Source organism: Vulpes lagopus, chromosome 5, assembly GCF_018345385.1.
Source record: "Vulpes lagopus strain Blue_001 chromosome 5, ASM1834538v1, whole genome shotgun sequence".
In the NCBI taxonomy this organism is placed as follows: Eukaryota; Metazoa; Chordata; class Mammalia; order Carnivora; family Canidae; genus Vulpes; species Vulpes lagopus.
Window position 1 is genome coordinate 85,062,511 of NC_054828.1, and position 27,712 is coordinate 85,090,222.

The following is a 27,712-nucleotide window of genomic DNA, read 5'->3' on the forward strand; positions in this document are numbered from 1 at the left end:
TGTGAGCTCTGTGGTTCCTTCTAGACATGGAACACTATGGAAGTTGAGCTGCCGGCTCACTGGGTTTCACCACTATGACCGCCTCTGCCCAACTGTTCCCTCTTACCCATTTCTACTCTTGAAGGATTTTGCCTGTGTGCAGTCTGGTTTCCTCCTGAAGTATCTGTGAAACACTCAGGCCTGCATGAAGTGGAGGGCCAGAGGCAGGTCAGGCCTGGAGGGTGTAGAGCCTGCCTGGGCTTGCTGGATGAGTGACTTCATGGCGTGGTCAAGTCCTCTGAGTCTCAGTTCTCTTATTTCAAATGGGAATCATAAGTAAGGGTGTTGGGATTAAAGAAGATGGTGTTGAATCTCATGCCAGGCACAGAATAAGTGCTTAAGAAGTGGTAGCTAACATTAGAGCAGGAGCTCTGGAGGCAGCCTGTTCAATCCCTGCCCCTTTCCTTACTACTAGCTTTCCTTACTAGCTCTGTGACCTTGGATGTATTTCTTAAACCTCCTGTGTCTCATTTCCCCCATCTGTAAGATGGAGATAGTAATAGCACTTACTTCATGGGATAAGTGTGAGAATTGCACGGGATAATGTACACAAAGTGCTTAAAACAGTGCCTGACACATTGCCAGTATTCAGTAAAGAGAGCTATTTTTAGAATGATTATTAATAGATGTTTGGTCATTCCTATGCTTTGTGCTTGCATGAATGAGATGAGTCATAAAATAGGAATTATAAATGAGCCCAGATTGTATTGGGGGAGATAGGTGCACAGGTAATATCAAGATGTCATTCTTAGGGCTGAAATGGGATTGGAGTAGTCCTGAATGCTGTGATAGTCCAGAGGAGAGGGCAATTAATTCTGCCAATCCATGTTGTGTTGGCGCAAAAACGTGATTTTACCTGTGTGTGGTCCTGAATCTTCCTTATGTGTCAGTGATACATTTGGGGCCATGTAAAGTGAAGACCCACAGGCACAGCTTTTAAGTCAGGGAGTCTGAGGGTACAGCCTTGAGGGATGAACAGTAGCAGTTCTTGGGAGCAGAGAGAAGAGACTGGTCTAACACTGGGTAGAAGAAGTACAGAAAGTACTCAGCGGAGGGCAGGGCAAAGGAAGAGTAGAGCAGAAAAGCTAGTTGAGCCCAACTGGTAGAAAGCTCTGAGCACCTGCACCCCACAGAATTGGACTAAAGATCAGAGCATAAAGTATTTGTGTCAAATGAATGGTATTTCAATATCATTGGAATGTCCTTTCAATATCATTTACTTCTTGGGAGCATAGAAGAAAATCCTTGTGTTAAGTGTATTAAAAATATAATAATGCTCTCTAGCTTCACTCTTAAGAGTTCAAACTTTGGGAAATTCCAAAATCTCCAAAATTTTCCAAGTGTTGAGAGAGGGTTAGGTATCCTGACACGCTTGGTTCCTTTCCCTCCTCACAGCCTCTGCTGAAAGGTGGAAGCAACTAGAAGGCTCTCCTCGTCATAGCTGTCTGGGCACAGGTTCTACAAGTCATCATGCTCAGTCTTAAAATCTGTAGGACACGCTCTTGAGTTAGAGGCAGATGGGGCTAGGCAGAGAAAGATAAGGGAAAGGCCCAAAGTCGGCATCCCATAAATCTCTGGGCTCCCATAAATCCCAAGGACACCAAAAGGCCCAGAGTCAGGCTCTTACCCATCCCAATGAAACAGAGATAAGGCAGCAAAAAACAGAGAAAAACAATTAAAAATAAATCTGGCTCCCTAGCTCCAAAATTTTAGGGAGTATCTCCCCTTGATGGTTACCAAGTAATCATAGAAACTCATCAGATCACAAAGAAGTAAGTCATTAAAAGTGTTATCAAATAGTCCTTCCTCAAACCAAGACTGCACAAGAATCTCAAGGCCACAAGCTTCGTAATCAGTTCTCAATCCAAGACTGCCACTAAAAGCCCTCAGTGGCAACCCTGTCAGGACTCCTCTCACTTCTGAGAGCTTTCTCTCTATCTTTGCTTAATAAACTTTTATCACGGGGATCCCTGGGTGGCGCAGCGGTTTGGCGCCTGCCTTTGGCCCAGGGCGCAATCCTGGAGACCCAGGATCGAATCCCACGTCGTGCTTCTCCCTCTGCATGTGTATCTGCCTCTCTCTCTATCTCTCTGTGACTATCATAAATAAAAAAAAAAAAAAAACCTTTTATCGCTTTACTCACTCTCTGTTGTCCATGAGACTCATTCTTCGACTCTGTGAAACAAGAATCAAGCTCTCCTGTATCTCTCTGACCTACACAGTCCTTCACATCTGCCCTCTTGAGGGTTCTCAGTACCACATTATTTTTCTTACCTTCTTTTCTTGTTCACTGTATGTCTACCTTATCCCTAAGTGCCATGAGGGTAGAAATCTTACTGGTCTTTTTCTTTTTTCACTTGTTCTTTTCTTTTCTTTTTATTTATTTATTTAGGGGAGAGAGAGAGAGAGAGAGAGTAACCAAGTGGTAAGTGGTGGGGAGGGGCAGAGGGAGAGAGAATCCTGAAGTGGACTCCCCACTGAGCATGGAGCCAGACGTGTGCTTGATCCCAGGACCCCGACATCATGACCTGAGCTGAAACCAAGAATTGGTAGCTTCACCAACTAAGCCACCCCGGTGCCTCCACTGGTCTTTTTCTTTTTTTTAATTTTGAAAAAATTTCAGACACATAGAAAGGTTGCAGGAAAAGTTCAGAGAACGCTTGTATGCTCTTCACCTACTTCCCGGTTGTTAATATGTTACATTTGCCATATGCTTTCTCAGTTTCTCTCTTTATATATATATACATCATTATGGACTGCACTGTGCCTTCCCCCAAATTCATTTGTTGAATCCCTAATTCCCAGTACCTTAGAATGTGACTGTATTTGGAAATAGAGCCTTCAAAAACATAATAAAGTTAAAATGAGATGGTTAGAGTAGCTCCAAATCCAATCTGATTGGTGTCCTTATAAGAAGAGATGATTAAGACATCCGGAGAGAGATAGCAGAAGTGTACTGCCATAAAGAAAAGGCCATGTGAGGACACTGAGAAGGCAGCCATATGTAAGGCAAGGAGAGAGGCCTCAAGGGAAAAAACAAACAAACAAACCCAAATGTATTTCCAGCCTCTAGAACTGGGACAAAATAATTTTGTTGTTTGGGACACCTGGGCGGCTCAGTAGTTAAGCATCTGCCTTTGGCTCAGGGCGTGATCCTGGAGACCTGGGATCGAGTCCCACATTGGGCTCCCTGCATGGAGCCTGCTTCTCCCTCTGCCTATGTCTCTGCCTTTCTCTCTGTGTCTCTCATGAAAAATTTTTAAAAAAATCTCTGTTGTTTAAACTACCCAGTCTGTGATATTCTGTAGTGACACCCTTAAAAAACTAATATTTATATGGGTGACCCTTGAACCACATAAGTTTGAACTGCTTGAGTTACCATGTAGAATTTTTTCGATAAATACAGGACTATAATGTATTTTTCTCTTCCTCGTGGTTTTCTTGGTAATGTTTTCTTTTCTCTAGCTTACTTTATTGTAAAAATATATATGGTATAATACATATAAAATATGTTAATTGACTGTTCATGTTATTTGGAAGGCCTTTGGTCAACAGTAGGATACTAGTAGGATATATATAGAATATATATACGCATTTCCTGAACCATTTGAAGACATGATGTCCCTTTATTTCTAAAGGCGAGTACTTTCTTTTATGTAATCACAATATAATTAGCTAAAGCAGGAAATTAACACTGATATCATGCTATTAGCTTATCTACAGATTTATTAATATTTGCTAATTGCCCTGTAATATCCCTTAAGCAAAGAGAAAGGAAAAAGAAAAATGAAATAAAGAAAAGAAAAATAATCTTTTGGTCCCAAATCACACATTACATTTGTCAGGTCTGGAGTCATCTAAAACAGTACATTGTTCTTTGTTTTTCATGACTTTGACATTTTTTCAAAGAGTACAGGCCACTTTTCTTGTAGTACATCTTTCAATTTGGATTTGTTGGATATTTCCTTGAGATTAGATTAAGATCTAATAATATATTCCAAAATTTCAGGAATATGGCTTCTTCCTGGACTGTTTCAGGTCTGTGTTCTCCCCTCTCAATGTGTAAATGAAAAATTCGTAACATTTTTTAGGGAACTTAATGGTTTAGAAAAACCACTTCATTCAATTTTCAGACTTGTTAAGAGTTATGAATTGATGTGTCCTCCTTAATGCACCATATTGTCTGTTTGTCTCCTTAATGATGGTGTAATTTGCACCTCCTGTTTAAGGTCATGACTTTCAGGGCTGTGTGGGTGGCTCAGCGGTTAAGCATCTGTCTGCCTTTGGCCCAGGGCATGATCCTGGAGTCCCAAGATCCAGTCCTACATTGGAGTCTGCTTCTCCCTCTGCCAGAGTCTCTGCCTCTCTCTCTCTCTCTCTCTCTCTCTCTCTCTCGGATGAGTGAATAAATAAAATCTTAAAAAAAAAAAAAAAGGTTATGACTTTCAGGTTTCCTTGTTGTAAGTTTATTATTTCCCCCCTTTACTATTAATAAGTATTTTGTGGGAGAGATTCTTCAACACTTTATTTTTACTTTATTGTAAAAATATATATGATATAATACATACAAAATATGTTAATCGGCTGTTCATGTTATTTGGAAGGCCTTCTGCAAAAAGGACAGCCAGATAAAATACAGGAAGCCCAGTTTACTTTTAATTGCAGATGACCATCGAATACCATCCTTTGTCTTTTCAAAAAAATTTACTTGAGAGAGGGAGTGAGCGCGCGAGACAGCCGGAGCAGGGGCAGAGGGAGAGGGAGAAGCAGGCTCCTCGCTGGCCAGGGAGCCCGCAGTGGGGCTCAATCCAGATTCCACCATCCCAGGACCAGGAGATGGCGACCTGAGCCACCCAGGTGCCCTAATACAGCCAATGCTACCCTAATACAAGTATGACCCTTCCTCCTAAATTATTTGTCTAAAATTCAAATTTAAGTGAGTGTCTTGCATTTTTGCTTGCAAGATCTGGCATAACCCAGTAAGTTCATCACCTTGTTCCTCATCCAGTTTGATCCAGTTGTTTTGACATCCATCGATGATGGACGTCACTATGATTTCACTATGATTTTGCCAAACAGTTTCTTTCTAACTCCATCGTTCTTCCATCTGCCTGTGTTTCTGTCCCCTATTTTACGGTGCCTGGCACACGGCAGGCGCTCCGACACTCGTTCCAGCAATGAATGAACAAACTCGCCGGCGCTGGCCCGGCCTGGGTGACTCGGGCGGTGTCGGGCAGGGGCTTGCCTTCCTCAGCCAACCACTGCGGGCTCCCGAAGCTTCCGAGCCTCCCCGGGCCCCGCGGCTGGCTCCTCCTGCTCCAATCACAAGCCGGGCCCTGCTGGGAGGGGCCAATGGGTGCCGGCGGGAGGCGGGGCCTGCCACGCGGCGGCGGTATAACCGCGCGGCCCGCGCGCGCGCTTCTCTCCCGGAGCAGACGTCGGCGCGGGTGATGGCTGCTGTCTCCATCGCGTCCACGTTGGCCATCCGGCTCCTCCCGCCGGCGCGGAGCTGCCGCCTCCGCCATCGCCCCTTCCACCTCTCGGTAGTTCGGTAAGAGGGTGCGGGAGCTGGGTCGGCGCCGAAAGCCGAGGGGAGCCGCGGGTGGGGGGCCGCCCGGCTCCCCGGGGGCGCCGAGGGACGTTCGGCTGAGCATCTCCGTCCCGGGCGGCGACGGGGCGGCGGGGCGACGTGGCAGCCGAGCGCGGCCGCAGCCTGCGACCCGGGCGCTCGCTCCGTCGGGCGGGCGGATGCCCGGAGCCATCCTTTCCGAGGGAAGGGGTCTCCGCCACCCCGGGGCGTCGCCCTCTCCCGGGCCAGTCCGGGGGCGGGACGGGGCCCCCGGAGCGAGCGAAGGCGCGGGCGGGCGCGGTAACGCCCAGACTAACGCGGCGGCGTGCGGAGGTGACCGGCCAGAACCCGCCGGCCGCCCGTGGCCGTGTTGCCTGGCGCTTGGGCGAGCGCCGCGAAGGGCTCTCGGAGCAGCCCCGAGTGCGCGCCGGGATCCTAGCGGCGGGGGGAGTTGGTGCAGTCTGATGAAATCCCCGAGCCGGCTTGCTCGCCCGCTACCCGCGCTGCCCTCCTCCTTCGGGAGGTGGATGTAGCTCCCGCTGCTCTTCAAGCGGCCCCTTTCCCTCCCAAGGAATAAATGTGCTGTGGTCTCCAGGGCTTTGATGCGGCCCACCCGGAGCTAGTCACCGCCGGACTGAGTAAATTGAAGGGAAAAATACCCGAGAGGAGGAGAAAAAGAGCTCTGATTGCCTTTTCTCAGCGAGGTCATAGGTTGTTGGTTTTTGTTTTTTTGTTTTTTGTTTTTTTTCCTTTCTCATTTTTCCAGACCTCAAACTCCCATTCTTAAACCTAGGTTGAAGAGCCTTCTGGGGGCCTGTGATTTCTCTCCCTAAATCTGCGCACTCTCTCGCGCATCTTTAGAGCCTTTGCATTGCCAGTGGGCTGAGCCTTGCAACAGCAGCCCCTTCTTTCGTCCAGGCGCTGCGCTAGGTTGTGTGAATTCAGGGATCATCGTAAGTCTTTTCTCCCAGTGGAACTCCCTTTAGAACACGTGTGTACTTTCCATTCTGTGTAAAAAAAAAATGTTACAAGAAGCATTGCCACTGTGCTGTTGTAGCACAGCTTGCGGATTGATGTGTCCTTGAAAGAAGACCCGGGCTTTTGTTCTGACCCTGACCTGTCTTCCTGGCCCCATCTCCCGTTACTGTCTGTTCTCCTCCCCGAAGCTCCCTTCCTGAGTTCTGGCCTCCTGTGCCTGTGGCTTTCATGATTGAAGAGATTTCTAAAGATCCTCTAATTCATCACCTAGAAAACTGGACCAGTTTGTTCGCTCTCCAGTAACAAATGCCCTCCTTTCACTTGTGTTTCTGAATGAACTAGTAGGCTTCCTCATGTCTGAAGACAATATTATGGTATTTATGGTTTCCCTGTATTGCTTTGATCACTGATGGCCAGGAAATGTAAAACAATAATATCTTTTATGAGTCTGCATGTATTCCTTTTGGGGGTGGTGGTGGAGGGTTTCAGGAACATAGACTCCTGGTTGGAGAGCTAGTGCTATAGTAGACTGGGGTGTAGGGGAAAATGGAACTTTGGAGACAGAGGGTTGTTTGTGTTTGAATCTTATTTTCTACCGTCCTCACTTTCCCCTTTTGTATGCCAGAGTTAGTATAATAGCCTAAGGTAAGTGAGACTAATGTGTGTAAAGTTCTTAGCAAAATACCTAATGTTTAATAGATATTAGTTGCATCCCCCTTTGTATCTTTCTTTACTCATTACTGGTTCCATTAATTAGTAGATAACTGAACTCTTTCTAGAATAACCTGTTCATGAATTGTAAATTGCACCTGGTAATTAATTTTTAAAAAATATTTTATTTATTTCAGAGCCAGAGACAGAGAGAAAGAGCACAAGCAGGGGGAGGGGCAGAGGGAGAGGAAGAAGCAGACTCCTCCCTGAGTAGGGAGCCTGATGCAGGATTTGTTCCCAAGACCCTGAGAGCATGACCTGAACCAAAAGCAGACACTTAACTGACTGAGCCACCCAGGCTCAGTTAATTATCACTCCCGATAATTAATTTTTTATGGAAGATTACAGTGCTTTGAAAAGCTATTGAATTAAAAAAGTGAAGATGCTACTGAGTTGGATTTAATTTTATTTGAACAGTCCTTGCAACTTCTTTCTAGTCTATTCATTCATTTTATTTTATTCTCTCTTATAATTTTAATCAATTATTAAACATATCCGTGAAACGCGTTTAATTCCTACATAAGTGTTAGCTAGTATAGTTAATACATTTTGGATTTCCTGTGGGACTGTGCTGAGTCTCTTTTTCTGTTTCTTTTGGGGTAGCAGTTGCTTTATCTGCCCTTTGGCAAAAGAGATGATGGGAAATTAGGTAATGACTCACTGGCAGGACTGTGTTTCACATTTTGCAGAGTTGTATATGTAGAGGAGGGCTAAAACACCTTATATTAGAGAAGATACTCATTGTGTTGTGGCTTTGTTTTTGGTTCTTTTTGCTCTCTAACAGCTTTTTAAAAGCTAATTGGCATAACATCCAGAACCTGCCTTTGGCACTTGGAACACTGGGCTCTCCCAGAACCCTGTGTTCTTAATTTTAGTATATCATTCTTAGCTCAAATGTGCTGCTACCGTTTTGTCTAAGTGTATTGCTTTCAGATTTTTTAAAAAAGATTTTAATTATTTATTTGAGAGAAAGAGAGTGCTGGGGTGGGGAGGGTGGGAGCAGAGGGAGAGGGAACCAGCTTGTAGCCATATGGGGGGTGAGTAGTGTCTATCCCACAACCCTGAGATCATGACTTGAGCCCAAGGCAGACACTTAACTAACTGAACCACTCAGGCGCCCCTTAAAAGGAACTTTTTAAGAAAATGCAATTAGACACACATATCCTTATGAGTGTGTAAGTAAATATATATATATTATATTAAGGATATGCATGTGTATAAATCTAACCAACGAAAGAGAGTAAGAAATTAATGTTTCTTGAATATATGTGCCTTGTACTTTATGTTATTTCACTCAGTATAAATCACTGTCGTAAGCTCTTTTATTTTTTTTTTTTATATTTTTAAAAGATTTTATTTATTCTTGAGACACACACACACACACACAGAGAGAGAGAGAGAGAGAGAGAAGGAGAGACACAGGCAGAGGGAGAAGCAGGCTCCACGCAGGGAGCCCGATGTGGGACTGGATCCCAGGACTCCAGGATCACACCTGGGCCGAAGGCAGACGCTAAACCGCTGAGCCACCCCGGGATCCCCTGTTGTAAGCTCTTTTAAAATAATCTTTCATTCTACAGCATTCCAGGGTTGGGAATGCATTTTTGGACTGGGGCTATTCCCCAGGAATGTTGCTAGAGGTGTTTGTATCCAAAGCCCTTTGAATGAAGCCACTTCAACTCTAAATCTAAAATAGATTTGCGAATGTTAACATGTTTTCAGTTCCTTATATACCATGTGCATATGTGAAATGCTATTATCTGTTTTGTGCTATGCTTGTGTTATTACATAAAATTTGGGTAATAGTACTTGGTTTGCTATAAAATTTTATCTTTTTACTACCCCCCAAGATATAAATACAAATTAATATAAGGTTTAGATATGAAATTATCCCTTTATATCTAAGACATTTCAATCTGGTTTAAAATAGGTATTTAATCTTGATGGAAAGAAGCATGGAAGGTTTAAAGACCGTTGAAGCTTTAAAATTCCATTTTAAATAACAGTGGTCTTAAAAATGAATCATACGTGGGTGCCTGGCTGGCTCAATGGGTGGAATGTGCTACTCTTGATCTCAAAGTTGTCAGCTTGAGCTCCATGCTTGGTGTAAAGATTACTTAAAAATAAAATCTTAAAAAATGAATTCTATCTGACCATACAAGATAACCAGTACCTTGGTGTTATCCCTGAGAATTGGATATGTGTTCTAAGGGGAAATTTTCTTAATATTTCAGACAATCATGTGTCTCATTGGTCTTGAGGTTGAAGCATCCTTCATTGATACTGAGACTGAAAACTAAAGGGAAAGACTTGTTTCCACTGAGACCTTTATGCTTAAGGAGCAGGTGCTTAGCACACATGAAGTATTGGGAACTTTATTGTAAGGACATGTATGGAAATAAGAAAGGCAGGAATCTTCCACATTAGAACCCAGGAAGAGCTGCATAAACAGTTCCTGTTGGGAAGCAGTGGCCTCTCAGAGATCTGAACATGGTTTTCGGAACTGGAGGTTCTTTCAGACCCTGACTTTTCTCGTTGCCCCTCCAATAGCAGTTTCCACCTCTCTTGCTCCATCTACTATGAGCATGATCGCTGTTCTGTTTCTACTTTTTTCTTTTTCTTTTTTTTAAAGATGTATTTATTTATTTTATGATAGACATAGGGAGAGAGAGAGAGGCAGAGACACAGGAGGAGAGAGAAGCAGGCTCCATGCCGGGAGCCTGACGCGGGTCTCAATCCCGGGACTCCAGGATTGTGCCCTGGGCCAAAGGCAGGCGCCAAACCGCTGAGACACCCAGGGATCCCCTGTTTCTACTTTTTTCTACGTCTTTCTTCAGCTTCTCCTACCAACAGGTCCTCTGGTTTGAGTGTGTGAATGTGAAGAGCTTTCGGGGAGAAGCTCTTACAGTCTAGTTACCTACCACTGCTGCTGTTGCAGTGAGCTTTTGCACCAGCTGGACCAGTGGCCTGCCTAGAAATTGTCGTCCCCTGGTGTCAGATACTCCTGGTCTGTGGCCACCAGGGCCCCAGGGCACACTGCCACCGATGAGATAGAACCTCCTCTAGTCCCCTGCCAGCCCTTATTCTCACTGGGAAAGTCTTCTCTAGGAGGGCTGTGGGGAGCAATGGTAATTTTGAGGTTTGGCCTGTCCAGAATATTGTTTATTGGTTTAATTGCATGACATAATTTATATATGTGAAAGCATCACAGAAACTCAAAGCCAATTGACTTAACTGGGAAATGGTTTGAAACATATGACTAGATGCTAATAACATGTCCAAAACACAGACTACAAAATGGTATATAAGCATATAGGAAACACCATTAACCTCTTAGTGGTGACGGGTCAAATAAAACAGTGCAAATTAAAACAGTGGGAAACTGGGGGGGGGGGGTGTCTATCTTTTTGTCAGGGGGCAGGAGGCAGGATGGTATAGTGGTGAGAGCCTGGACTCTGGATTCAGAGAGAGCTGGATATGAGACCCAGCTTTGCCAAGTACTAGCCTTCACTCACGTAAACTCTTCAAGCTTCAGGGTAATGCTAGTAACTATGTCAGTCAACGTTATCTTTCTGAACAAGTAGCTGGACACAGATTTGTCACTTTGAGACTGCCCTTCAGATTTCTGTTGTCCCTCAGATTAGGGACCATGTGTTTGAATCTACTCTTTAAGTTTGGGGTAGTTAATAACTTTTTTTTTTTTTTTTTGTAATCTGATCTTTTTTAGTTTTCCCAGAAATTTAAGCTATTTGGTTTTGTGACTGTTGTTGCATTCTGCAGAGATGAAGCTGTCATCATCTCTGGAAGGAAACTTGCCCAGCAAATCAAGCAGGAAGTGCGGCAGGAGGTGGAAGAATGGGTGGCATCAGGCAACAAGCGGCCACACCTGAGTGTGGTTCTGGTTGGTGAGAATCCTGCAAGTCACTCCTATGTCCTCAACAAAACCAGGGCAGCTGCCGAAGTGGGTATGTGTCGCTCTCAGACCCTGACTGCTGTTAAATTGTGGCTTATCTGAGGCAAACTCCATTGTCATTCATGATTCGTTTTTCTGATTAGAAGATTCAAGCAGAGGAAGCTGATGTGATTGAACTGTATCCAGAATGTTGTCATAAAGAAGTTAGGCCTTTCTGCCTGGAAGGCTTATAAACTAGGATGGAAAGAAAATGGTTGGTATTCTCAGTGTCTCCTGGATTGTAAGCTAAATTCTGTCTTTAGTCTTAACATTTGACAAGTGACCTTGAACACAGTTTACATCTGCTTTTCTTGAGCAATAAGGAGAGTCTGGCTGAGATGTTTGAGCACTTGGTTAAGAAGGCCTCAGTGATGTGGCCTAGAACACAGTCCTAGGGTTTGAAGGAAAAGACTCTGACTGCTGGAAAGTAGCTTTCAGCTTCTCTACCAACTTAGTCCAAAGCCAATTAAATCATGCGGTGTTAGAGTTTAGAATGCAGAAGCTGAGGGTCTGGGTGATGGGAGGTTTGTGTTCTAGGTCTCACTATACCACTGACTCTGTGTGATGGTAGATCAGGGTTGTAGGCTTGGCTCTGCCTCTTCCTCCTCCTCTGTGGGTCAGTGGTGTGAGCCCTGGGTGTCCTTCTTTCCTGAGAGGTTGTGAAACCACTGGTGTGGCTGGGCCATGTGCCTGGGCTGTGAGTCCATGGTATACTCTGTTCTTTATCACTGAGGATTGAGGCCTCCTGCTCTTTTCATCGAAAAACCTTTGGAACCTCTAGAAAATAGCAAGCTGTGGTTTCTTAAGATGCTGGGAGGAAACACTATGCAGTAGCAACAACACGGGCTCTGGAACTGGAAGGATTGCCTTCATCACTGGCTGGCTTGTGTTTCAATTTTGCTGAGCCTCAGTCTCCTTGTCTATAAATAGAGGTTCATGAGGATAGTGTAGAATAATGTAGAGAATTATCAAGCCAACATCCTCTAGCATGTATATTTGTGAAGTTACTTTTTTAGGTGACTTGGGAACTTTTTAGCTACCAGGGTTGGTGTGATGAAGAACCTCTATGTTAGAATGCCATGGCAGGCAACATAGCGTTGCTCAGTAAATGCCTTGAGATATATATATATATATATATATATTTATTTTAACGTTGGAATTTTCTTACAGGAATCAACAGTGAGACAATTGTGAAACCAGCTTCAATTTCAGAGGATGAACTATTGAATTTAATCAATAAACTAAATAATGATGATAATATAGATGGCCTCCTTGTTCAGCTGCCTCTTCCAGGTGAGTTTTGGACTCTGCCACTTAGAATGATTTCTGAGGAGAGGATTCTTAGCTACTTTATACACCTAGCGCCTCATGTGGATTTGACTTAAAGGGGAGGTAATCTCAAGAGAGTGAATATCTTATTAGGTATGCACAGACCTACTTAGAATACTAATTACTCTTTGATTTGGAATGGATACAAAATAGCAGCAGAGGAAAGCAGTTGTATAAGAAGACACTGCCTTTGATATTGGCATTTGGCTTTGCCTGGTGTATGTTCCTTCTGTGCAGACTAAGAGGTAAATTATGGAGGTAGAAGGGGAATGGGTTTGCAAGATAAATCAGATAAGCTGGTGTCAAGCAGCGCTAACTACATAACAGTGACTTCAAGCTGCTGCTCTGATTTCTTTTTCAGAGCACATCGATGAGAGAAAGGTCTGCAACGCTGTTTCTCCTGACAAGGATGTTGATGGTTTTCATGTAATTAATGTAGGGCGAATGTGTCTGGACCAGTATTCCATGTTACCAGCTACCCCATGGGGTGTCTGGGAAATAATTAAGCGAACTGGTAGGTATATCCCGTAATTGTATGTCTGTGTTAGTATCATGAAAAGTACTAACTTGCAGTTAGTACTCCCAAGTGGTAATAGACCATATATAGTCCCAGAGTGTACACTCTGGCCACATGTCCCCCAGTCCTGCCCACAGAGCCTGCCTCTCCCAGCAGTTGCCTGTTTTGGCTATTTGCCTATATTGACTTTGTTGCTATTTAATCTAGAGGCCTCCGTAAAGGAAACTTAAGGTTTCATTGTGTCGATAGTGCACACTCATAAAATTTTGTAGCTTCCAGGGTGTTTTGTCTCCTGTTCTTTTAGCCTTCAGGATGTGTAGCAAGTGATGGGCCCCCTTGACTGATGAGGCAACAAGCTTAGAAACTCCCTTCCTTATCACAGTTAGATTGACATTCTAGGCCCTCTGCCTTCCTTGTTTGGTGCTCATTCTAACATAGTCTAGCATTCCTTTTCATACAAATATATGTTTCTTTATAGGCATTCCAACCCTAGGGAAGAATGTGGTTGTGGCTGGGAGGTCAAAAAATGTTGGAATGCCCATTGCAATGCTGCTCCACACAGATGGGGCACATGAACGCCCTGGAGGTAAGGAAATGGCTTTCATAGGAGTGTTTCCTTCTCCCTTATGTGCGAACCTTCAGAGTATCCTGTGTTTGTTAAACTTTGTATTCACGTTTGTTGTAATTTTGTTAACAGATATATGGGGAATAATCTTCCGTAGGAGAAGCTGAACTCCTGTCACCTGAGACTTTATTTATATTCATTTATTGGGGAACTAGTACAGAAATGGATGTGCCTTAGAAATATATTTGAGTTTTGAGTGTAAGCATGGTTAGAGGCAATTAGATATTTTCAATTATGGCTTTGAGAGTTTGAACTAAGAAACAGTTCAAAGTAAGTATCCCATTCTGTGTCATTTGATAGAAAATAATCTTAGGCCATTGAAAAGAATTGACTTGATAAGACTGTAGTGTATCATTACGTCAGGTTCTGATAATTTGTCTGAGAAAAAGACTCCTAAATCAGTTATCACATGTGATTGATGTATGACCTTACCTGATTATATCAGAAATAATGGCAAAACTATATATTTTTAGATACCTTTCAACATGCTTATTTTTTAAACCTTGAGTAATTTTAGTGATATTTTGCTTAGGAAAGATAAAATTCTTGAAAGGCTGCTAAATAGGATAAGGAATAAATGTAATTATAAATGATTCCAAAGGATAGATCTAGGATGAGAGGATAAAAGCTATAAGAAACTGAGTATCTACCCAAAAGATACATAGTAATCCAAAGGGGCACTTGCACCCCAATGTCTATAGCAGCAATGTCCACAATACCTAAACTGTGGAAAGAGTCCAGATGTCCATCAACAAATGAATGGATAAAGAAGATGCAGGTTGTTGTTGTTGTTGTTTTTTTTAAGATTTTATTTATTCATGAGATACAGAGAGAGAGAGAGTGAAGAAAGAGAGAGAGAGAGAGAGAGGCAGAGACACAGGCAGAGGGAGAAGCAGGCTCCATGCAGGGAGCCCGACGTGGGACTTGATCCTGGGTCTCCAGGATCAGGCCCTGGGCTGAAGGTGATGCTAAACTGCTGAGCCACCTGGGCTGCCCAGAAGATGTGATTTTATGCATACACACATACAATGGAATATTACTCAGCCATCAAAAAAAAAAAAAGAAATCTTACCATTTGCAACAATGTGGATGGCACTGGAGGGTATTATACTAAGCAAACAAGTCAATCAGAGAAAGACAATTATATGATTTCACTCACGTGAAATTTAAGAAACAAAACAGAAATTTATTATTAAAAAAAGAAAACAGAGGATCATAGGGGAGGAGAGGGAAAAATAAAATAAGATGAAATCATAGAGGGAGGCAAAATGGAAGTTCCTTAACTATAGGAAATAAACAGGGTTACTGGAGGGGAAGAGGGAATGGGTATGGTGTTATATGCAACTGATGAATCACTAAACCCTACCTCTGAAACTAATAATATACTCTATGTTAATTAATTGAATTTAAATTAAAAAAGAAACTGGGTATTATTGAAAAGTAAATTATACTTAGCTGTTCAGAAGATATGGTACATGAATTAAGTCAATTACTTCTTCAGAGACAGTGAATTTCTAAAATGGGTTGCCTAGTTGAGACCTAAAACAATCTCAGCTTTGATTCAGAAATTAAGACATGTATTTTTTACCTCCTAGGTGATGCCACGGTTACAATATCTCATCGATATACTCCCAAAGAACAACTGAAGAAACATACAGTTCTTGCAGACATTGTGATCTCTGCTGCAGGTAAGAACCCTAGGGAGGGGATGGCAGGGCCTCGCTGCAGAAGGGTGAGGATAGATCTCTTAAGGAACTTGCCTGCCTCACTGCTACCCATTCACCATTCTTCTGGCAGTGATGCTGTGAGTAGCCCACAAAGATGAGGCGGGAACAGTGCGTGCAGCGTTGGTTTCTGGCTTTCCGCTATCGCCTTGATGGGTGAATGTTACTTCAAAAGCCTCCCAGCATGTCTGTTTACTGTATGAAGTTTCAGTGGTTCCTTGGCTAATGGTTTTTACAGGTTTTCATCAGGCAAGCTAATTAGTTCTTCCAGGTCTCTTAAAAATTGAAATCATACAAGATGGACAGGAGAATCTTCCTTTTAGGACTAGTGATCATTCCTCTCTCATTTGCAGGCATTCCAAATCTGATCACTGCAGATATGATCAAGGAGGGAGCTGCAGTCATCGATGTGGGAATAAATAGAGTTCAAGATCCCATCACTGCTAAACCCAAGTTAGTTGGAGATGTGGATTTTGAAGGTAAATGGTATGATTTTCTTAAAATATAAAATCAGTAAATACTACCTTTAATGGATATTTAGAACGGCTTATTTACTTTTAACTTACATTGCTCTGAGGGCACCTGGCTGGCTCAGTTGGTGGAGCATGTGACTCTTGATCTCAGGGTTGTGAGTTTGAGCTCTACATTGTAGGTAGAAATTTATTTTCCTTTTTCTTTCTTTCCTTTTTTCTTTCTTTCTTTTTAAATATGACTAGAATTTTATTTTTATTTTATTTTTAAGATTTTATTTATTTATTTATTTATTTATTTATTTATTTATTTATGAGACACACACACACACACACACACACACACACAGAGAGAGAGAGAGAGAGGCAGAGACACAGAGGGAGAAGCAGGTTCCACACAGGGAGCCTGATGTGGGACTTGATCCCGGGATCCCAGGATCACGCCCTGAGCCAAAGGCAGACACTCAACCACCGAGCCACTGAGGCATCCCTAGAAATTACTTTAAAGAAACAAAACAAAACCAGCTTCTGTTACTCGGGTAATTCAAAATACATTTCACATGAATTTAGAGAAATCTTAAGTTATAGTCCTTTTAGAATTATTTTAATTGTTTATATTATAAAATTATGGGGACCAGGTCTAAACTTTTCAGAGAGGTGTTCTTTTCTTAGGGTTACTTCATAATTAAAACAACTTTATCACTTAATAAGTCTGAAAATTTAATGAAGTTACTTTCCAAAACCATCGAGTTTCCTAGAAGGTGTTATAGATTTATCCTTTTCACATTAAGAGGAGAGATCACAAACCTCAAATGTTAAAAATGGTCCAGGAATAAGCCACATTCCTGAATTTTGAAATATAGTAGATTTCTCCTTTGAGTTCCTAAGCTATCATGTTTATCTCAATTTTGTGCTGGTAAACCTATTTCTAGCTTTCTATTTCTAATAAAACAATCAGACACAAGCCTAGGTGTCTAAGTATTTTTCCTTAAGATTGGGTTAGATGGGCTGCCCTGGTGGCTCAGCGGTTGAAGTGCCGCCTTCAGCCCAGGGCATGATCCTGGAGACCCAGATCAAGTCCCACATTGGGCTACCTGCATGGAGCCTGCTTCTCCCTCCGCCTGTGTCTCTGCCTCTCTAAGTGTGTGTGTCTCTCATGAATAAATAAATAAAAATATTAAAAAAAAAAAAAAAAAGACTGGGTTAGAAAAAAATCTCACTTCTCACTTTCCAGAAAATTACTTTGCTTGGTGCTTTGAGCAAACAGTATAGTTAGATAAATATAATAAATAAATAGTAAATAAGGTAGAGTAAAATTAAGAAAATATGTAAGTGGTATTAATTGGTAATATATTAATATTAATAATTATTATAATTATAGCTTACATAAAATTAATCCATTGAGGTGTTTCTTTTTGAACTGATTTAATATGGAAGAAAAGTATGGATGGTAAATTATAAGCTATTTAGATGTATAAACATTCGTTGAACAACTCTTACTATATGCATGCTCTTTTTTTAGTATGTTCAAAAGCCTTTACTCCTGGGCAAATACAGATATGACTTTTTTTATGAATTTGAGGCTTATAAAGGTGCATATATATATATTCTTGCTTTTTCTTTGAATGCTTCTTCCATGGTATGTTAAGATGCATATGTTTCCTTTGCTGTAATTAAGGCAATCTATACATCTTGTTCCTATGTAGGAGTCCGAAAGAAAGCTGGTTACATCACTCCAGTCCCTGGGGGTGTTGGTCCCATGACAGTGGCAATGCTGATGAAGAATACCATTATTGCTGCAAAAAAGGTGCTGAGGCTTGAAGAGCGGGAAGTAGTGAAGCCTAAGGAGCGTGGAGTAGCAAGTAATTAACTGCTGTGTCTTTTATCACGAACAACACTCCAAGCCAGTTCAAGAGGCAAAACAGGCTAATAGAAATGCAATATTTTTTATTTATTTTACTGAAATGGTTTAAAATGCCTTGTATTTATTGAAAGCTCAAATGGGTGGGTGTTTGTGCACATAGCTCTGTAGTACCTCTCACCATGGAGCCCACCAGTATCACGCTGGGTTGTGTGATCCAGCCAAGAGAAGCCATTAACCTAGTGATTAATGTGGAGGACATTGTCCCATTGAGAGCAGATGCTTAACTTTGTCAAGCCACTTCAGTTAAAATTTGCCTTTTCTAGGATTGCATTTCCCAAGTGCTATTCCAATAAGAGTTGATACTCACTTTAGGTTCCAAACCTTTTGAGTTCAACTGGTCAAACCAAAGGAAAAATGTTGCTAGAGAAAATTAGGGCAAAAAGAAAAAAGAAAAAATGGTAATTGAGTAGGAAAAAAAACCTTACTGTAAGTTACATACATATTGTATGTAAAACTACATGTTAATAGTGTCCTGAGCTGTCATTTCGTGGCTTAGTCAGTTGTAGGGAAAATATTTAGGGTAGTTCCATGTGTGTTACATTCATGAGGCTTCCCCATTTTTCTCTAGGATTGAAAGACTTATTTTATTTTATAGATGATTTGTGTATATTGTCATATTTGGCTTTTCCTCTACCCTTAAACTCCATTGCTATATCTTTGTATTCCTTGGGTGGTGTCTGTATGGTTTCCTTGGGATATCTTGAAACCTATTTTTGAAAAACAAAATTTGGGCTTGATAATCATTAGGATTAGGGCAGCTTGTATAAGTATGCAACTTAACTTTTCCACCAAAGACTTGTCAGCAGCTGCCTGGTTTTCTCTGATGTACCTGTTGGCTTTGTCCAATCGGTTTTTGAGAACTTGAGTTCATATTGAATTTAATCAGACTTTCTGATTAAAAGGGTTTTTTTGTGTGTGCTTGTTTCACTTTTTTTTTTTTTTTTTTAAATAAAAACACTCTGGTGTGGAATGAGTTTCCAAATACTGTATCTTCCTGCTACTGTCCTAGTTGAGACCTAATTACAGTTAATCTTTCTCATTGGATATAATTGATGTCGATATTCCTGTATTTGGTAATACCTAACTAATCCTGTGCCTTAAACAGACTGATGCAAAGTGCTGTGGAGAAACCAGCCCAGTGCTTTCAATGTGACATCCTAATAGGCTGTGCCAAGCCAGAAGCTTAATCTGTAAGATTCATTTAAATTTCTTAGGTTTATTCTAGGTGTTCTCTAAACCATACAGTTCAATTTACACATTGTTGGATTTACAAAGGACTTCTTGATGTGCTTGCTGACACCCCCACTTCAGGCTCCCCGCTCCCTTTTCTCTATATAGTTATTTTTTCAATGTGTGTGTGTTTGATTTGACAGATTGGAAGGTATTTGCTGTGCACATTTTGAGGCTGGGATAGGTCCCTGTGTATTCTCGATTCTCTACCAGGGTTGAGCATTTTGGCTTCCAGGCAGACAGATCCTCTGTTCCTGCTCCAGGCAGCATGAGGTAGAAAAAACAATGGGGAGTAGATTTCCTCCTTGTTCTACCAGCTGCCTTTTGATAGTTTACTGAAGATGAAAGAAGATGATAGTTTGCTGGCAATGTTTTTGTAAGTAAGACTAGCTCATGTCCATATGCCACGTTTGCTGACTTAACCAAAATTATTAAACATGGAGCAAGATGAGCAGACAGGATTAAGTTTTATCAAGTTATAGTTACAAGTAGAAAGAAGGTCTGACCTACTTCATGGAGAAGTAACAATAGGTCAACTTGTTAAAAGCTGTCAAAATTAAAATGTTCATGTATACACAAAATGTGACATATCGGGTGAAAATTACAGTGATCAATTTATAACAACAAAAAATTAACATCATAGTTTCCAACTTGTTTGATTAATCAAGCACATTTACTCCAGAATCCATAATGTTCCTACCATTTAATTTGGACAAAGTGCTATTGGAAATCAGCCAAGTTCTAAACCTGAAATGTTAAGGGTAGATTGTTAGATTTCCCAGGATTGGTGTAGCCAAAGATACAGAATTTATATTTAAGTTCAGGTGATGGTTCTGGATTAGTTGAGCAGCTAAGTCCTTTTGTTGCGATCAGTACAGGTGGGAGAGGTTTAGAGCTTTACCTCTTGGCAGTATCCCTTGGAAGGGAGCCCTGAAATTGAATTTAATAAACACGAGAGTTTTCTATGCACCAGGCACTGTATGAAGCACTGAGAATCGCAGAGGCAATTAGCTGTCCTAGTACCCAAAGTGTTAATGATCTCATGTCATTTGTCTTTAAAAATTAGTAAAGAATAAAGAAAAAAGCACCTACATTGGTCATTTTGAGTAAATATAGTAACTAACCAAAGTGATTTACTCAAGATTCAAATCCATAGTTGTTCCGGAGACAAAGTAAATGTCAGATGCGTTGTGGCTATCAGACACAGAGTAGGTGTTAAATAAACAAAGTTGGCATTCAGTGGGGATAGAAGATAGACTGATATTAAGTTTCATGAGAACAGTTTGCCTCTTTATTAAGTCATTAATCTACCCGGCTTGCTTCCAATCTTTCCTTTAAAGAACTAATCTAATACTACAAAGTTATAATCTGATATTTTACATTAGCTCTGCCTAACAAGCAGGGGTCATGTGGATGGGAGTTTGACTTTGGGAGCAAGACCATTGAAAACTTAGAGGAAGGACCTATCCAAAGGTAGAAAGAAGTCTTACTCTGTGAAAGATGTGAAAAACCAGTGATATTAAGAGATCAGTTTGTTGATGTAATGTGCTTGAAGTTTCATTTTAACAAGAACAATTTTATTTTGAAAACATTTGCCCACTCTCATGTGTTGGTTCTTTCACTAGCAGACTTTGGGAACTGGCTTTTCAGTCTGGGGAAGCTCCAGTCATGCTTCTGTGCTGGCACAGGGCCCACAGCGCCCGCAGATGGCGCAGAGTTGACATGGGAGCCTTGGAAAACTGTACAACACGGGAAGAGAAGACAGGGCCTTGTAAGCATTTCTTACCATGTCAAGTTGCAAAACAAATTTTCCAGCTTTTGTCTACTGAAGTATGCGCATTTTAATGTTTTTTTTTTTTTCAAGACTACTTTAAAATCTAAGCTTTTAAAGAAAAATCTAACTGATATTTATTTCAATAAAAATTTACTATTGCCTCCTTTATCTTAGCTATGTTTTGGGAGGCAAGCATTGTTTTCATTTCAAGAAACAGAATTTCTATCCTGGACTGCATTTTAAAATAAGGTATAACGTTTCTGTTAGTAAAATATTTCTATTTTCCAAACTCCGGAAAGAAGGAGACAGCTCTGCATGTAAGTAGTACGTTTCATCCGCACAGATCAGTTTTCTATCAAGTGGAATGACTCCGTCTGTTTGGCAAATAAGGAAAGTGGCTCAGAGGAGTTCAGGGAGATGGCCCAGACCTCACAGTGAGATGCAGCCATGTCCTCCCCCACGAAGAGGAAGCTGGGCCCGGGGCCAGCTGCGTCAGAGGGTGGTCTCGCCATCCGTTTCTCTTCCATATCTGTCCACGTCTGTGAAGTCACAGTCTGACTCCATTTCTATCTTCACCTGTGGCACCATGAACACTGGGCTTTGTGAGTAGTTGAAAGCAGGTGAAGCCGGACAGGAAATTCTGAAGTGCAGTGTGATGCTGCGTGAGAAAGAGAGGGAAGGAAGAGTGATTTATCTAGCACGTGGTGTTTTCCACGCTATCCCCCAGAGCAGAGCTCTAATGCAAGTACTTCTGTCTTTGATTCTGAAGTCTCCACACACCGTGGCAATGAGCAGTGTCCTCTGCGCTTGGCCTTTAGCTGCGCTTACTGAGCTAGGTTTGCCAGGAGTCTCAGCCTGGTCTTCACCTTGCTGCCAAGGTGAGCTTTCTGGATCACAGATCTGTCTGTGATTCCCACTGTTTGAAAGAGAGAATCCAAGCTCCTAATTCTGTTTGGACTCTTGATTACCCCTAGTTGGACTGCCAGCCATCCCGGCAGTCTTCACTGTGTGTACATTTTCAAATGGTATTTCAGGTGTGTTCCCACTTTTTGTCTTTACTCTGTATAGTTGGGAGGTTCCTATTTATTGTTCTTGGACTCTCCAGATAAGGCAGCTCCCTCCCTTAGACACTGCCCTTTCTCTTACGTGTGCTCCATTGTTCCGGTTCACAGTGCTGTAGGTCTCTGTTCATAGACCTGTCTTTCTATATCCCCAGGAATTGAATGTCATGCCTGATAGGTCATGGATGCTTAATCTTTGTTAAACTAGATCATGTTGCTGAGCCTTTTACTTCACTGAAACGGGACCCTGTTCAGTGGCCTCTGCTTCTACCTACTTTCATAGATTTGGTAAAACACCAATGTAGCTGGGAGATGCCATCACTAATTACCAACTTTTCTTAATTTCTGATCTTGTCCCATGTTTGTATATGGAAATGCCCTATCCTGGCCCAAATTTTCTCTCTATGGACTGAAATTGGGGCAATTAGAGATTCAATTTGGTATAGCCTACTTAAAAATGAAAATACATCAGGATAGATTGCTTTTCTCCTAACACCTTTCAATAAAAATCAGTGACAATGTAATTTGTAGGAATCCTGACTGGGGAGGTGGAATGACAAGGCAGGCAGAGATGTAATGTGAACACATGACATTCCTGGGCTAGAGTGGCCTTGGGTCTGCTGCTTAGGGAGGCTTCTTATGGTGATGTCCCTCTTCTCATCCTGGCAAAGACTTCTAACTCAATCTCAGGCATGTTTTCTAAAATCTCTTGGATGAGTGCATCTAAGTCTGGAGGCTTATTTGCCTGTAGACTTGGGATAGCCTATGCTTTTACTCACATGCGATGTAGTACAGTGTTTCCTGTCTAATTCAGGGTACCAGGTAGGAGCGCCCTACCATCTTCACCAGTAATAACTGAGGCTGACTTTCTTGTACCTAGATTTCTCTTCCATTTTGAGTGGTCCTTATTTTCAATTATCAGGTTGTTCCACTTTTTTCACTGCCTCTCATTAAGAACCCTAAAATATCACAGTTGGCATGAAGGCTCCTGGAAATGGCCTGGAATCCTTTCTTGGTTCTTTTTTTTTTTTAAGTAATCTCTGTGCTCAAGCTGGGGCTTGAATTCATGACTCCGAGATCAAGAGTCATACATTCCACTTAATCTTTGATATTTTTCTGACCTTTGCTAATTAACCATGCTGTTACTTTATTCTATGTTTTTTCCCTAGTATTTTCAATTTTACGTAGTATTTTGTAATTTCCTTTTCTAAAGTTGAATACCTTTGTGCATTGTAATCATGTTATGTCCATGAGAGGACAGATTTGTTACTTGACACCAATAATCAGATCTGACCACTTCTGTCTCCCAAGGTGGACCGGCAAAGGCCTTTTCTTGAACACTGGCTAACCTGGGAAATCTTCGTCCCTCTGCCTTCCTGGCCACTACTTAGTCTCTTATTTCATACACAAGGGGTCTACCTCATGGCCATTACCTTCGGTCGAGTTCTGAGTCACTGAAGGAAGAATCAGAATGAGTAACTCCAACTGGAAGATCTTTTTCCTGGCAGGAAAATTAAAAGTAGAGCAGGTTTGTGGATGATACTGGAGAAGACTTTTCTCCAGTGCTTTCCTCAATTCTTCTTCCTGTTCTCTAATCCCCACGGCCAACACTACACAAGAGACATCAGGGACTCACAGGGGTGGCTTTCGGTTCAGTTAGTCCTTCACCAGAGGGCTCTTAGCTGGGTTAGGTGGGTGTGGGGCATGGACAGGGCCAGGGAAGAGTGAGAAAGGCTGATGGCAGTGTACAAATGGGAAGGGGGAAGGAGAGTTAGCAACTAGAAAAAAAAGAGGTACTTCTGATGGACAGTGTGCTGGGAAGCCCTTCAAGGGCCCTGGCAGGATCCTAATCTGGGTCTTTTAGGAAAGTGGCAAGCCCTGTATTAGGAACACTGGGACTCAGGTGGGATCTTTCTGATTACTCCCAGGATAGGCTATGGTCTTGATGACAGGACTGTCCTCTGCTAGGGCGCTGAAGCTGGGATGGAGTAAAGACAGCCAAGAATCCCCCAGGATCTTCCTAAGCAATGCCCGATCCCTCTCAGCAGGAGGAATGTGCTAGTGATTCATACAGAATCACAGCCCAACCACTAGGCCTTCCCTTCTGACTAATTTATGATCCAAATGCTGTGCTACCTGTGTCTCTAAAGGGGACAACTCAGCTTGGATTTGAACCCTCAAACATTTTCAACCACCCCTGGAAAGCATGGGAGGCTCAGTGTGTCATGTTTCCATCAGTGTGGTCTGAAACAGTTCAAGAGAGGGCCAGGTGGTGTGCCACAGGCATCAGGAGGCACCAGGGGCAAGGAAGGAATGAGGGGCTTTGCCTAAATGGAAGTGAAGCTTGATCACTGGCATCTGCAGGGTTTGATTTGGGGATTCCATCAGTTGAAATCTGAATCCTTGTGGCCCAGTTCTCACTGAAGTCTGCCTACCACAGGAGTCCTCTAGCATCTAAGACCATTAGGTTCCCCTGAGTTAAAGATGGAAGTTCCTTGGAGGAAGAGGTGGAGAATTAGTAGTAAGTAGGAAGGGAGAGACACCATGTGGTTTACTTACTGGCAATGCAGTGGATACCATTTTGGGGATCTGATTGGACACTTTCCATGGGAATCTTTATAACTGAGGGAGGAGGGAACTGGGGCTGGAGAGAAACAGTGGGAAAAGCTGATAAACACCAATACAACAGCTTTGACTTTTTTGCCAAGATGGAAAATACACGTATCCACGATGTGCCAACCACCATCCTCTCTATATCAAGTCTAAACAGTTAGGGGCTGCTGCAAATACTCTGGGACTCACTGAGGGACAATCACAGTTAGCCTGCTGTCCAAGACAGAACTCTTCCAGGAACATTCTTGATCAGAACAGTTTCAAATGTCATAGTAACCAATCTCTTGGGAATGAATCTCACACAATAGCTGGTGTTGCTGTAAAGATGTGTGTAAAATGAATTTGTGCAAAATTGAATCCCATTTTCCCACTAAATATATCATGCTTTTCCCCAACCCTGGAATAGTTCTTGGCACATGGTAGCCACTCAAATATTTATTGAATAAATCAATGAAAGAATAAGTATTTGTCTTTAAAAGGCACTTAGACTCTTAGTTTCTTTGTTCTCAAGGCCTGTCTTTGCAAACCATCTAAATTATTAATGAAAAACATGTGAATGAGTGATGGGCCTCTTCCTACCTGGAAGAGGAAAGCAATTAAGTAAGGACTAGGGGAGGTTTGGTCTATCCCTACCATCAGAAGATGGTCTGATTGCCACCAATCAGCAAGGATTTGCCTATAAACAGCTTTTATCTGCAAAAGGCACAATCAACTAGAACAGTTCAGGGTGGATACAGGGATGTGGGTTCAGGTCAGACCAGGAAAATGGGAGCCAGGCATGTTGTTAGATGGCAAGGGCAGCTTAGCATATTGGGAATGATCAGAATCAAAGTCAGCAATGCTTCTCTTAATTCCCTTTTAGACATTTAGCCATATGTCCATCTTGGGTGAACCACTTCCCTTTTGGAGGACTGATCATCTGTAATGAGCATTTGAACTAGATCTTTCTGCTTAATATTTTGTAATTTATTTTAAGTTCTGGACTGGCTTCCTGCCTGTTGACTCCCTGAGTGTTTTGGGGGTGGGATGGGGAGGAAGCATAAGAGAAGAAGGGTAGATGGGGCAAGCATGTCATCCCTAACATCTGGGGGGATGTAGCCACTCTCCTTTCAGGGAGGACATATTCCTCTCCCCTGCCTTCTTCCTTAATACCCCAGGGGCAGGCCAAGCAAACCTTGTTCCCAGTCCTTCCACCTGTCCAGGAGTCCAATCTACTAACTGGTGCCCATTAGAGTCTTCCTCCAAGGCCTGCTCCATTCTTTGGAGGCCAGTCCTCATAACCTCCCCCATGATGGAGCCAAGCCTTCTGCGCCAATTCATCAAGGATCTGCACTGCTGTTGAGAACAGCCCCAGAAGCTCACAGAAATGGGAAAGAGTGGGTGTGGCTCATTCACTGTGACCCACCCTGAGGATATTCACATAAGCAGACGAGCTCTCAGCACCCCCCACCAACACAGAAGCCTCAGCTCATCCTGGAGTAGACCCAGGTGATCACGGTTGGTCACCCAAGAGCCCATCCTCCCCCTGGCCCTGGCAGAAGCAGAGGGAGGGTCTTCTGATCTTCCCTCAGCTCAGCCTCACATCCTCCCCACCTCCTCATCACTGTCCTCATGGGCCCCTTTCCTTCTCTTCTTCTTATCTGTCTCCTTCTTCTCCTTCTCTGGGAGGATGTTGTCAATCCAGGCCAGATCATGCTGGGAGAAGATGAGATCCAGAAGTCTTCGAACGATGATGAGGCCCAGGATCTGTGGTGAGAGTTCAGAGAAAACCGTGGCCTCAAGGTCCCAAACTCAGACATTGTTTTTTCTTCCTCAACTATGTTTAGGGACTTTTTCTGGTGTCTTTGGAGTCATCTCAGAGCTCCCACAAAGCATCATTTACCACTTGTCCAGCTTGGTTCCTCTCATCTGGCCTTTCCTCAGCTGAGTGGCAAAGCCTATCAGTGACAGGGGACAGGGACTGTGACAGCTGAGGTAAGGAGCTGGGCAGAGACCAGAGGCCACAGAACTAGAGTTATTCTTTAAATCAGTGATCCTCTAACTTGAGCTTCCATCAAAACACCTGAAGAGCTTGTTAACACACACTGCTGGGTGCTACCCTCAGAGGTTCCAAGTCAGCAGGTCTGGGCCTGAGAATCTGCACCCTTAACAAGCTTCCCTGGAGACATTGATACTTCCAGACTAGATTGGAGATCAAGTTTGAGCCCCAATATCCCTCTGCCCCATTTCCGAGAGCTGCCAATCCCTTTGTTAACAAGTATAAAGTAGGGCAGCCCAGGTGGCTCAGCGGTTTAGCGCCACCTTCAGCCCAGGGCGTCATCCCGGAGTCCCAGGATCGGGTTCCATGTCGGGCTCCCTGCATGGAGCCTGCTTCTCCCTCTGCCTGTGTCTCTGCCTGCCTCTCTCTCTCTTTGTCTCTCATGAATAAATAAAAATCTTTTTTAAAAAGCAAGTATAAAAAAAAAAGCAAGTATAAAGTACACTGAATACAGTGTACTGGGATATCAGGAATTCTAACTGCAAAGTCTAGAAAGTTTGGTTCTGTTCAGCATACACAAATTAAAGGGAAGCAACCAACGGGTGTGCTTTGGGGAAGGATTAAATACCGGCCTTTTAATAAACTCAATGGGCCCAGAGTAGCTAGTTATAAATATTGCTCCTTCACTACCAAGAACCCACCACTAAATGAGGTCAAGGAGAAAACCAGCCAGCTGGATTTAACTCTGGTTCCTCACTGACTCTGCTTCTTAGAAGCAAGTAGAGCTTCAGAGTTGGACAGACCCAGGTTTTAAAAATCCTGGCTCTGAAAACAAATTAGTGGTTGCTAGGGGCAGAGGTGGGAAGAGGCACTGCCTGCATAGAAATGGCATGGGGTGAGGGGTGCCTGGGTGGCTCAGTGGGTTAAGTGCCCAACTCCTGATTTCGGCCCAAGTCGTGAGATCGAGCCCCCCCATCAGGCTTTGCACAGGGCAGGGAGCCTGCCTAAGATTCTCTCTCTGCCCCTCCGCCACTTGCCCCCACTGCCATGCCATGCACATGTGTGTGCTCTGGCACTCTCTAAAAAAAGAAAAGAAATGGCATGAGGGGATTTTAGGCATGACGAAACTGTTCTGTATCATGACTGTGGTTGTAGAACCACTGATCTGTGCATTTGTCAAAAGTTGCAGAACCACAGAGTGAATTTTACTGCATGTAAATT

General features: G+C 42.7%; 2 protein-coding genes across 8 annotated transcripts in view; one reads left to right on the forward strand and one right to left on the reverse strand.

Annotated features, from left to right (window-relative positions):
* The first annotated feature begins 5,470 nt into the window (after nt 1–5,470).
* On the forward strand, nt 5,471–19,372 carry MTHFD2 (methylenetetrahydrofolate dehydrogenase (NADP+ dependent) 2, methenyltetrahydrofolate cyclohydrolase). The gene is made up of 8 exons (XM_041754347.1): nt 5,471–5,590; nt 11,075–11,259; nt 12,417–12,539; nt 12,937–13,089; nt 13,571–13,678; nt 15,313–15,405; nt 15,795–15,920; nt 17,618–19,372. The coding sequence occupies exons 1-8, from the start codon at nt 5,490–5,492 to the stop codon at nt 17,779–17,781; spliced, it is 1,053 nt and encodes a 350-aa protein (XP_041610281.1). The 5' UTR covers nt 5,471–5,489; the 3' UTR covers nt 17,782–19,372.
* A 141-nt stretch (nt 19,373–19,513) lies between these two features.
* SLC4A5 (solute carrier family 4 member 5) overlaps nt 19,514–27,712 on the reverse strand; it is a 118,626-nt gene continuing 110,427 nt past the window's right edge. For 5 of the 7 annotated variants that reach the window (XM_041754342.1, XM_041754339.1, XM_041754340.1 and 2 more), the window contains 3 exons: nt 26,107–26,259; nt 23,334–23,401; nt 19,514–21,497 (listed from right to left, as the gene is read on the reverse strand). In XM_041754342.1, coding sequence (XP_041610276.1) covers nt 21,332–21,497; nt 23,334–23,401; nt 26,107–26,259 — 387 coding nt within the window. In that variant the 3' untranslated portion in view covers nt 19,514–21,331. Of the gene's footprint in view, nt 21,498–23,333; nt 23,402–24,459; nt 24,545–26,106; nt 26,260–27,712 lie in introns of all 7 variants that reach the window. The other 2 variants (XR_005987717.1, XM_041754345.1) reach the window with 2 other exon arrangements.

Bases quoted from the DNA above. Each gene is read 5' to 3' on its own strand.
- MTHFD2 (XM_041754347.1), top strand. From the start codon at position 5,490: ATGGCTGCTGTCTCCATCGCGTCCACGTTGGCCATCCGGCTCCTCCCG. The intron at 11,260-12,416 runs GTATGTGTCGCT...ATTTTCTTACAG, and splicing joins CAGGGCAGCTGCCGAAGTGG to GAATCAACAGTGAGACAATT. The intron at 15,406-15,794 runs GTAAGAACCCTA...TCTCATTTGCAG, and splicing joins CATTGTGATCTCTGCTGCAG to GCATTCCAAATCTGATCACT.